Source organism: Ctenocephalides felis, unplaced genomic scaffold, assembly GCF_003426905.1.
Source record: "Ctenocephalides felis isolate EL2017-DRISC unplaced genomic scaffold, ASM342690v1 CF-g0.4_SCAFFOLD_00845, whole genome shotgun sequence".
Classification (NCBI taxonomy): domain Eukaryota; kingdom Metazoa; phylum Arthropoda; class Insecta; order Siphonaptera; family Pulicidae; genus Ctenocephalides; species Ctenocephalides felis.
Genome location: NW_020536999.1, coordinates 39,061,874 through 39,074,192, shown reverse-complemented (window position 1 = coordinate 39,074,192; position 12,319 = coordinate 39,061,874). Strand labels below are relative to the sequence as shown.

The window sequence follows — 12,319 nt, the reverse complement described above, 5'->3', positions numbered from 1 at the left end:
ATGAATTATTAGACAATATAATAGAAAAAATAAACCGTTATGGCAGCATAAAAATGACCAAATATACTGACTAATCAGTAGCATATTCTAAATGCGAGTGAAAGAAAAAGGGATTGTATTGCCTGTCTAAGGAGGCAGGCTGCGAACAACATTTTATTGTAAAACATGTCAAAATCAACCAGCCAAAACAATGGAAATTGTTTTGAACATCAGCATTCTTTATAAAATGATCAAAAATAAATTAATATTATAAATATATGTCCTTCAATGACCACAAATTTTTCAATCAAAATCAAGTTTACAGCCGGTAAAGTAGATTGTTTTGAAATCGGTGTTGTCGCGAAAGTGTTAATAAAGCCATCGTGTTATTTTGTTCAGATAATAATAATGGCTAGTACTGCCCAAGGGTGAGCTGTGTTGTACTCTAACTTCATTCATTGAAGAACAGTGTGAGAAATTTTGCCCCGCAGTGTCCGAAATAGGCTCATATTTAAATGGAAACATATTTTTAATCTATATTTCCAAGTGAAAATGGACATCGCATGATATCAGGTCTCGAACTCACGACATTGTCCACCGAAAGTGGACATACATACCATTTGGTCCGAATTTCGGCTACTTCACAAGTGAATTATATATTACATATTTACATTGAGAAAAAAATAATTTCGAAGGAAATCGGGAAAAGATAGATTTTTCAAAAATAATTCTTATGTGATAAAAATAATTATATAATTTTTTAAATCCTTAGCTTGTCTTGTATATTAATAATTGTGCAAATTTATAAATGTGATCTTTGTAAATCAGGCAACTACATCGTGGACGTGGCGGTGCCTCCTGGCAGCGACCGCAGCATGCCTGCTGCTAGCGAACGAAGGCTCGGCGATGTCCTGCGAGCGAGCCCGCCTGGATTGTGCGTACCGTGACGGTTGCGCGCACGCTCTGCATCTTTACATGAGACATTGTGACCCACGATCATTACGGCGCGACGCCGATCCGCATTGTCCGCGAGAATGTCAGTACGCCCTGATAGCCTTGACCAGCACTCCGGAAGGAAAGAGACTGATGACGGTAAGTTCAGTTTCATACTATCAATAGCATTAAACTAGTGGTGCTTAGCATCGTGCCTTAGGGAACGTTCAAGTATTACGTAAGCAGATTTATTACAATTATTTACCCCCCCCCTCCCCTTTGTCAACAAAAGTAAGCAAAAGTTCTTACCCAAAATAAGCAAATCAATAACCCCCCGCCTCCCTATAGTGCTTACGTAATACTTGAATGGCCCCTTAAGGCAAATTGCTGTAACTTACCGCACCGAAAATTATTTTTTTAATATGTAGTTTAGCGGATGAACATTGGTATGGAACCCATAGAAATATAAACAAAATTTGTACTTATCCGAAAAATATCTGATAATTTGATGTGAATATGTTTTATGATCATTTTTGACCGTCAAATGGCAATTTTTCTTTTTTTTTATTGGATCTCCGAAACCGCAGAACTTGCCTTCCCAAAAATTTAACCAGTTCTTCCTTTTGTCAATACATGGCCAATACAAATAGAATTTTTTTGAATCATTCAAATCAGACACTCCGTTCTCTCAAAAATTGAATTGCCGTTTTTGCACTTTTTGCCCCATATCTTTGAAACAGCTAGACTTGCCTTTGCCAAAAACTAATCAGCACATTCCCCTATTAATATGAATTGAAAGCTTTTTGAATTATTGAATTCGAATGATCTGTGTTCCCGAAATCGTCAACGAAAATTTGTATCTGAACACACACTCACAAACACATACATTCATCTTTTCTAAGGTATGTATGCCAAAATGTTCAGAAACCTTTCAAACGTAAAGATTGTATAAAAACTTTCATCTTAGATTATTTTTAACTTCACGTAGGGTAAGTTATTGTAATGGGTCGAAAATCGGAAATGAAAATTTTTACATTTCTCGACGTTTTGAAGGTTTCTGAACATTTTGGCATACTTCAGAAATGTGTGCCAAAGTGTGTGTGTATGTGTGTGTATGTATGTATGGATACAATTTTTCGCCCACGTTTTCGGGCGTACGGATCAACCGATTTGAATGGTTCAAAAAACATTCGATTCCTATTGATAAGGAGACGTGCTGATTAGTTTTTGGTGGAGGTAAGTCTAGCCGTTCCGAAGATATGGGGCAAAAAGTGCCAAAAACGGTACCTCAGTTTTTAAGAGAACGGAGCGTCCGATTTTAATAATTCAAAAAACATTTTGATTGTATTGACAAGATGAAGAATTGATCAAATTTTCATGAGGGCAAGTCTAGCGGTTTCGGAGATCTCACAAAAAGTAAAAAAAAATGCCATTTGGCGGTCAAAAATGATCATTAGATATAAGCACATCAAATTATCAGATATTTTATAGAGATTTTAACAATAAGTATAAATTTTGTTTACATTCCTATGGGTTCCGTACCAATGTTTACCCGTTGGACAGCGACGCGGCGCTTACGCGCTTTATATTTAGTCTTTAAGCAGTTAAAGCAGTACGATTGCTTTGAAAAAAAAGTTCAGATCTTCCAAAATATGTCAAAATAAAAAAAACATTTTTTTTTCAAAAAAAAGTAATTATTTGTCCAATTTATAGTTTCTCAAAAATCTAATTTTTTCGAACAAATATTTTTTTCAAAAATGCTAATCGTTTTTAAAAAAATAATAATTTTTGGTACGGGAAGTTCCAGCAATTTGCCTTAAGGCACGATGCCTTAATTGCTTTAAGACAGAATTCCACTTACAGCTAGTTTTAGTATTACTATAACTTACTCTACGAAAAGTTAATTACCTCAATTTTATGGTCTCGTTTACAGTGTGTTTGCGATGACAATTACTGTAGGGAAAGCAAGCTTCGCCTGGACGTGTGCAGGCCGCACGTGGCTCGCTTGGGTAACGCAACCGAAGTACCATGTCGCCTAGCAGCACAAATTTGCAGCGCGGATCAACAGTGCTATACGGCTTTGCAATATTATCAGCGCCTTTGCGGAGCAATGTTTGCAGGGCGCAAGTGTACAGCACGGTGCAGGAATAGCATTGCGATTCTACGGCGGCAGGACAATGCGGCTCGACTAGCTGGCTGCAGTTGTGACGGAACTGAGGATTTTGATTGCGCTGGAATACAGGTTAGTCACGATTTATTTCAGTAATAGACTAGATGTTGAAGATGGATAAAAATATGTTATTTAATTGCAAATTAATTTAACAGTGTGAAAAAAATTCAAGTAGCCTATAATATATTAGACAGAATTACACCAAGTTGACATATTTTAAATACATTGCATTAGCAATATTTTTATGTTTGAAAGATATGTTTTAGCTAAATAAATTTTAAAAACGTGTTGTGTTGGTATATGTTCTATAATGCTTATTAATTATATTCATTCCTAATTTAAGGCCAATTGTCGGATGAATTAGAAATGTTTTTTGATGTAACTGTCCATAAAGCCTATGCTGTGCAATCATGCGTTTTGCACATAAAACCTAACCCACAAAACGCACAAACATCAAATAACAATTTATCTTAAGTGCAACTTTTTGCTAACACATACGTGCACTTAGGTTTTATTTGTAAAACGCCATATCGAAGAGCAAATACATAGCTTTTTGATAAGTCATTGGTACCATCTCATACGAATATAGACCTGCATTATCATATCATTTCTATTTTATCTGCGAATTGACTCCTAAACAAATCTTATGTTTTACTATAGGCTATACTTCTGTTATTATTTTACATGGTAACTTTTTGTTTTACAGGAAAATATGTCACGTCTTTGTTTCCACAAACACCACAAAGCCACGTCTAGTTCTACTACTCAAGTCCCAGAAACCACATATTCTAGGAACGACGAAAACAATGAAATCCAAGCATTAACATCAAGTTGTTCGAATGTTTATCAAACATTGAGCTCAGTCTTAACCGGATTAATACTTTTGAAATTCGTCGAGAGGTAATCGAGGTATTTTTAATATTAAATAAATATCTACCCGTGTTCTACGCATTTATAAAGTGAGAATGATACTGTGAAAGTAAAAGTTCATCGATACATTTGTATTAGCAAAGTTTAACAGTAAATACATTTAAAATGTTTTTATTTTACATGTTATAAGCGATAAAGCTATTATAATCTATAATAGCAGCTCAACTAAAAACCCAAGATTATTTATTTAATGGTTACTAAACTAAAGATATACTTGATATGTTGAACGTGTACAATCGCTAATTTATATTATATTTACTACGTGCGATCAAACATTTTACGTGTATTTTGTTAATTTCTGGGTCATGAATGTAATCTGAAATGTATTTATTTATTAATTATTGAAGAAAATTTGGAATATGTGAAGTGTTGACTGTTTTCTAAGTTGTTTTGTTATACGTATTATACTAGTATATATCTTTATTATATTTATATTCCCGTTCTAACTCCAACGGGAACTTTTTGTATTACGGAAATTAAAACAATTAGATGCTTTTCTGGAAGTATTGAAATGATTTAAAAAAATAAGTTTGACATAGGGATTAAATTAGGATTAATCAAGTGACAATACTATTTCAAATTAATAGAATGCCAAAAATGTGGTTTTGTACATGTATATTGAAGTAATTAGAGAATTTGTAAATTTTTAAATAGATTAAGGAAAATAAAATGACAAACAAATTCAGTGATTGATAATTAAATAATGCCGTTTTTTAAACGGAAAAACATACAAACAAGCCTGTACAAATTATATAGAAATTCGATCACATTGTATATAATTTAATTTTAGGTGCAATAAAAACTAAAACATATTTAATTCTAGATAATTAATTATTAATGTACAGAAATGTTAGTGTATATAATGGGATAGATTTAAAAAATAACCAAAGAATGTTTACAAAAATGTATATTTTTATGTAATATTTGATAAATGAAAATGTTTTTATACTATTGGTTATAAGTATAGAATAACACTTAATATATCTTTATTTTTTATATTGAGCCGATCTGTATTAGCAGAGATTATCTTGATGGATAATCAAATAAAATATAACAAATAATATGATAATTTTTAATTGAATTCGTGCATAATTTTTTTAGAACTTGGGATTTCTCTATCATTTCTTGTAAATAATTTTATAGAATTGCAAGTCCGTCTATCCATTTCGTTTTTATAGTCCATGATGTAGAAAGTACCGCGGGACCACCGTGCATGACGTGATCTTCTTCTGCATTGCCTTTATTTCTGGTTCAGAACATAACAGTAGAGATAAAAATAGAATCAAAATAAGATAATATGTATGAGAGCAAGAGCAAAATATAACTTTAGATACATACTCGATCGTCATAAATGGATTTCTATTGCTGTGAATACAATCCGTTTTTATTTTATGTCCCATTTGACATGGGAATAAAGTAGACATTTGACTTCATATGCCAATAACTCCACACACATTTCATACAAATAAAGTCGTCCTGATACGTGATCTATAGGAACAAATTATTGACGTGACACTGAAAAGCAAAACTACTTCCGTATTCATTTTTGCATAATGTGCAACTCAACATTTTTTTTAAAAGTATTTGATACTATGAACTACCACATCTAATTTCCATATCAATTCTTCTTATTAATAATAATTATTATTAATACAGCTATGCGATGATACATGATAAACAACCGATGTATCTAAAAAACCAATAAAAATCCTCTAAATCTTTTTCCAATGATGGAAAACTTTCTAATAAATTTAATTACATTTAATTGTTTGAAAGAAGTCTTCTGAATAATTTTATATATTAATAAATTTAAGTTTATTATTTTTATTTTATTCTATTTAACATTAAGTATATTAATTTTGCACTATACTTAGTTTTTATTAAATTTTAAACATAATATATGATGAAATGCGAACTTATTAATTATATAAATTATTTATTAGTTAAACATAATAAATGATGAAGTTCGAACACATTCAGGCAATTACAAAAGCGGCCTCGAGGATCATTCTTACTCACTTGGACAGACAATTACGCCACAACAATACTAGGGTAAGATTGAAAAAGAAATTCATGTTACATTAAAATTTCAATTCAAAATCAATAGTCATGTTTCAAATTTTTGTCCTAGTTTTACTTGTTGTACATTTCAGGACAGGTGTAAAAATTACTATATAATAGCAAAAACAAAATGAATTCCATTTGCAAGTAATTATTGGGTGATACGAAAACTTGAAATAAAATAAGTCTTATGTTATTTATTATAAATAATTAATGGTCCGTTTGCTCACAACATGAATGTAGCATTCATCGAAGTTGTAAGACTAAAAATGCTAGAAAATTTTGATTTTATTTAAATTTTTTGTTAATCATTTTAGTCACAGAATGGATCAATCTTATTTCAATGAGTTGAAAAGAATAAAGTTGTGAACGATTTTTTGACAATTCAGGTCTATAAGTTTTGGAATGCTTACGCTAATAATGTTTGCCTATTATTTTAACAAAATAATAACATTATAAAAGTGGACCGCATTTTGGCAGCATTGTCATTAGTTTATCAACGTGCGGACATTTTTGATGTATTCATCTCTCTTTCTCTATACGACTTATGAATCTTGTCGCACAGGTAGATATTTTCTTCTTTGTCTAGCGCGCGACCACCCAACGTGACCACGCCCCCTCACATGAAATCCACCAGCGGAGTCGGAAATACCAACATGCAGCAGTTGCTGCTCACTATTTACCAGTTTCACAGGAAAATTGACATTGTTGTGAATAGAAAAAAAATACAATTTACAAATTATGATAAAAATACTTTTAAATTTAAACCACCGATTGACCACTAATAAGTAAGTTTTGATCATAAAATGTACACTGTTATAATCTAATCTAATCTAAATCTATTCTGTGAAATTTTAGGTACCAATATAATTTTTTATCACTACAAACAGGTATTGGTCACTTAATATTTACTGTTGCTGATTGTTTTAAAATAATATTATTTAAACCATTAGGTACGGCGCCTACTATCCACGAAACGTTCATAGACAATTACTGTGGTGACACCTCGAAATACTGTCACGAATAAGTGACGCTCGAATCACGTCCGTCACCTAATGGTGACGCTCGGCTGTGTGGGGCAATTTGCGGCAAGTAAACTATAATATACTTTCTATAACATTAATTTATCAAAATATTGTAGCCGATTTTGCCGTATAATAAACCATTGTTATGTCAAGGCTATGGGATCGTTCAAGTATTACGTAAGCAGATTTATTACAATTATTTATCCCCCTATCCCCCTTGTCAGCAAAAGTAAGCAAAACTCTTACCCCCTACCCCCATGCTTACGTAAACATTTTGCAATTAATGTGAAAAAATAAAAATACTACCTATGACGTAATCATCATCCAGACTCACCTGCCCCCCATGTCAACTCAAAACAAGCAAATCAACAACCCCCCCCCGCCTCCCTATAGTGCTTACGTAATACTTGAACGGCCCTTATGTTCTATAGCAGTTTTCATACAAAATGGTACTAAAAACTGCCAAAAGCCATGTGGTTGCTCTGCAGTCAGGCCTTTAACTAGAAAACTTAACCTATGAGTGAAGTTGTATTGTATGCCAAATGTAAATTGCCAAATTCCAGCAGATACATGAAATTTCTACAGTATTTAGTACCACTATGTATGGAAACTAACATAGCCTTGTCATATCATTTTATGGCAGAATCGGTTCCTTAATATTGTAATGTAATAAAGTAATAAGTATCTATGGGGAGCCCCAACGTGCAGTTTTATGCATATTTATTTTGTGAGAAATCTTTAGCCTTTTTATTTATGGGGACAACTAAAGAAATTTGTATATAAATTAAATTCGAAGTATTAGTAGTTTTGTATGATTATAATAAATTGTAGATTTTATCGGAATCGTAACGTGCCTTAACGAGACGCCGTACAAAATTTGTTTGGGAATAATTTATTATAATCATACAAAAATACTAATACTTCGAATTTAATTTATATAAATTTGGTGTTTCTACAAATTTCTTTAGTTTCCAGTATCTATAGCAAAGTTTTGAAGGTCAAAATAATACAGTAGAATCCGCTTAGTATGACATCGAAGGGACGCCGAAATCTAGTCATTATAACCGGTCGTCATACAAAGCATACTGAAAAAAAACTTTTTATGTAAATATGTTACATGTTTCAGTAATTTAAAAGAAAAGCCTATACATACATTTTAATTAAAAACTAGCTGTAAGTGGAATTCTGTCTTAAGGCAATTAGGGCATCGTGCCTTAAGGCAAATTGCTGGAACTTCCCGTACCAAAGATTATTATTTTTTTAAAAACGATTAACATTTTTGAAAAAAATTTACTTAAAAAAAAATAGATTTTTGAGAAACTATAAATTTGACAAAAAAATACCTTTTTTTGAAAAAAAAAATTTTTTTATTTGAAAAAAAAATTTTTTTTTGAGAAAAAAATTTTTTTTTGAAGACAAAAAATTTTTTTGAAAAAAAATGTTTTCTTCATTTTGACATATTTTGAAAATTCTGAACTTTTTCTCAAAGCAATCGCACTGCTTGAACTGCATAGAGACGAAATGTCAAAGCTCGCAGGTGCCGCGCCGCCGTCTAACGCATGAGCATTGGTACGGAACCCACAGAAATGTAAAAAAAAATATACTTATTGTTAAAATCTCTATAAAATATCTGACAATTTGATGTGCATATGTCTAATGATCATTTTTAACCGCCAAATGGCATTTTTTTTTACTTTTTTCATTAGATCTCCGAAACCGCTAGACCTGCCTTCATGAAAATTGTGTGTGTGTGTATGTATGTATGTATGTATGTATAAATGTATGTATGTATGTATGTATGTATGTATGTATGTATGTATGTGTGTGTATGTATGTGCGGATACAAATTTTCGTCGACGATTTCAGGAACACGGGTCAACCGATTTGAATAATTCAAAAAACATTCGATTTGTATTGATAAGGAGACGTGCTGATTAGTTTTTGGCGAAGGCAGGTCTAGCCATTCCAAAGATACGGGGCAAAAAGTGCCGAAAACCGTAGCTCAGTTTTTGAGAGAACGGAGCGTCCGATTTGAATAATTCAAAAAACATTTCACTTGTATTGACAAGATGAAGAATCGATAAAATTTTCATGAAGGTAGGTCTAGCGGATTCGGAGATATGGAGGAAAAAGTAAAAAAATGAGCCATTTGGCGGTCAAAAATGATCATTAGACATATGCTCATAAAATTATCAGATATTTTATAGAGATTTTAACAATAAGTATACAATTTGTTAACATTCCTATGGGTTCCGTACCAATGCTTATGCTTTAGACAGCGACGCGGGGCTTACGCGCTTTATATTTTGTCTCTATGCAGTTAAAGCAGTACGATTGATTGCTTTGAAAAGAAAGTTCAGATCTTCCACAATATGTCAGAATAAAAAAAAAATTTTTTTCAAAAAAAAAAAATTAAAAAAAAAATTTTTTTTAAAAAAAAAGTAATTTTTTGTCCAATTTATAGTTTCTCAAAAATCTTATTTCTTCAAAGTAATTTTTTTTTCAAAAATGTTAATCGTTTTTAAAAAAATAATAATTTTTGATACGGGAAGTTCCAGCAATTTGCCTTAAGGCACGATGCCTTAATTGCCTTAAGACAGAATTCCACTTACAGCTAGTTTTTTTATATTTGCAGGGGGGCGCGATGCAAAAAAGGTTGGAAACCGCTGATGTAAGCGATGTCAATATATCCAACTAGTCAGCTGTTTTTTTAAGGAATTTTATATGGAAACCAAACTTCCTAGTGCGATTACGTCATTATAAGCGGTTGTCAATATATCCGGCATATCATACTAATCGGATTCTACTGTATTTGAAAACGCTTCATACATACTTTTCTGTTATGTGTGGCTTTATATTTAGTTTTCGAAATGAAGTTTAGAACAGATACATGGTCAATGTGTTCTTTTCCTCGCTGACCGTGCGCAATGATTTCACCATAGATGGCACAATATATCTATCAAGAAATTTATTTGCAAAACTAGTGTAACAAAATCAAAAACACGAAATTGTTAGTTTTACAATAATTCTTAACAGAAACTACGAATTTTTATAAATTAGCAAAAGGTGTGTAAATGACCTTGGAACTGTATGACTCATAAAAAGGTGAGTCCGAATATGTCGGTAATGCAGTTTGGAACGAATTGTCCATAGCAGAAGCAGGCCATTTTATCGATTTGCTTGTTTTCGTGTGCATTTTTGACGTTTCATATTTTTCGAAAACGCCCATAAGTATTAAAACTTAAAATGGTAAGATGTCATTGAAAATGCAACTTAATATTAATAAATTCTATTTAATGTTCGATGTTATAATATGGTCTATGTTTTATTTGTAGGCCAGTTACAGTGAAGATCAATTGGCAGGTGAGGAAAGTTCATTTTGTACTTATAAATCAAGTTCCACAATTTTAGCTTTCATCTTATTTTAAATGCACTTTCAATATTATGAAATTTTTATTCTGCACAATGTTTATTAAAGTAGGTATTATGATGACAAAGAAATAACTTTCTCAAATCTGTATGAGTCACGCCACATTCATCACATATTCCAGTTACGAGTTAACCATTTATGAATTAATATTTTAATTTTATGAATAATATTTTTTATGACATTTAATTAATTTAATTTATAAGTGACTGTATATGTATAAAATGCGTATACATAAAAATCTTATGCTTGGTTTTCAATTTTCAGAGTTCCAAGAAGCCTTTCAACTATTTGATTCTCGGGGTGATGGTAAAATAGATGTTAGCTTGGTTGGAGATGCTTTGAGAGCTCTTGGTCAAAATCCTACTGAAACTGAAGTCAAAAAGTTCACCCATCAACTTAAACATGATGACCGCATTTCTTTTGAAGTATTTCTACCCATATATCAGGTATTCTTTTTTCATATTTCAATACTGCAATTTAGGAATGTTCTGTCAAAAAATACTTTACAATATGTGATAAAAGAGCCTTAGTAATGTCGACATAGTTCTTTCTTTTATAATATTTAAATTAACTTATTCAAGGCTATCTCAAAAGGGCGCTCAGCAGATACGGCTGAAGATTTTATTGAAGGTTTGAGGCACTTTGATAAAGATGGGAACGGTTTTATAAGTTGTGCCGAATTAAGACATTTGCTTTGTACTTTGGGGGAAAAACTTACTGATGAGGAGGTATCTATATTTAATATTATTTATTCTTTAGTTATTTTTTATACTTATAAGTAAGATTTATAATAGGTCGAGCAATTGCTTCAAAACCAAGAAGATTCTCAAGGCAACATCAATTATGAAGAATTTGTAAGAATGGTCATGTGCGGATGAATACATAAAATTGAAAGTATTTTAAATAAGCATTCATTCAATTTGTTAAGAAATGAAATGAAATTATAATATCGATTTTTTATATTCCTGTATAATATATAATTTTTATAGCCAGTATTAAATTTTATAATTTAGACAAAAAGGTGTGCTTAGTAAATATTTATACTTACTTACATAAATTATTCCTCGAAGTAGAATGTTTGTTGATACTTGTTTGAATATTTTGAATGCACAAGGTAAGGCAAAATAATTTTTGGTCCTACAAACTTAAACTTCTCATCCTCTATATAACTATGTAACTTATTTTATCAATAAATGTTCAAAATTATGAATCGATATATTCATAACTCAAAAAGTCTAAATCTTTTTTGTTTAGTTTTAAACACTCTTTTAATACTCTCTTAATTTAATATTTAACTTATTGTTAGAAGGCTTCCTGAATCTTGTTTCATTAATGTATTAATGAACGTAAACAAATGTTTTTAATTATTATCACAACAAAAAAATAATAATTTTGGCTTATATATATTTTCTGGCTTATAGAATAAAAAAGCGACTCTACTGACCAGCTGAAATAGAAGATAGTAAATATAAAAATGATTCATCTGACGAGCAAAATAAAGTACAAGACATTTCATAAAAAATTAACTCTACTGACGAGCAAAATACAAGACAGTAGAGAGAAGGGTGAAAGTTGAATTTCATATGTATAGACATTTTTGTTTTCAATATTCATTTATATTAAGTTGTCAATCATTTAGTAATTGATCTTTTTTCATCGGCGCCGTCCTTAATTGTAATTAAAAATGTCAAATTCTATTTATTCTATTTATCTTAATTTATCATAACTATTATTTGTGCCCATAATTATGAAAGTGGTCTAAGTCATATATTTCTTGTTTCAAGATATTTA

General features: G+C 31.1%; 2 protein-coding genes across 4 annotated transcripts in view; both read left to right on the top strand.

The window, feature by feature from the left end:
- LOC113363723 (growth arrest-specific protein 1-like) overlaps positions 1–4,184 on the top strand; it is a 72,057-nt gene extending 67,873 nt beyond the window's left edge. For both annotated transcript variants that reach the window (XM_026606209.1, XM_026606208.1), the window contains exons 2-4: positions 808–1,071; positions 2,846–3,154; positions 3,789–4,184. In XM_026606209.1, coding sequence (XP_026461994.1) covers positions 886–1,071; positions 2,846–3,154; positions 3,789–3,986 — 693 coding nt within the window. In that variant the 5' untranslated portion in view covers positions 808–885 and the 3' untranslated portion in view covers positions 3,987–4,184. The remainder of the gene's footprint in view (positions 1–807; positions 1,072–2,845; positions 3,155–3,788) is intronic.
- A 3,550-nt stretch (positions 4,185–7,734) lies between these two features.
- Positions 7,735–11,523, top strand: LOC113377355 (myosin-2 essential light chain). Of its 2 annotated transcripts, none has more exons than XM_026617655.1 (5): positions 7,735–7,746; positions 10,434–10,461; positions 10,793–10,974; positions 11,110–11,256; positions 11,323–11,523. In XM_026617655.1, exons 1-5 carry the CDS (start codon positions 7,735–7,737, stop codon positions 11,404–11,406), a joined length of 453 nt encoding a protein of 150 aa, XP_026473440.1. In that variant the 3' UTR covers positions 11,407–11,523. The 2 variants fall into 2 exon arrangements, with proteins under 2 accessions (XP_026473440.1, XP_026473431.1); XM_026617646.1 differs by lacking the exon at positions 7,735–7,746 and adding an exon at positions 10,140–10,347.
- The last annotated feature ends 796 nt before the right edge of the window (positions 11,524–12,319 follow it).

Coding starts and splice junctions, on each gene's coding strand:
- LOC113377355 (XM_026617655.1), top strand. Junction 10,975..11,109: donor TATTTCTACCCATATATCAG/GTATTCTTTTTT, acceptor AACTTATTCAAG/GCTATCTCAAAAGGGCGCTC. Junction 11,257..11,322: donor AAAAACTTACTGATGAGGAG/GTATCTATATTT, acceptor GATTTATAATAG/GTCGAGCAATTGCTTCAAAA.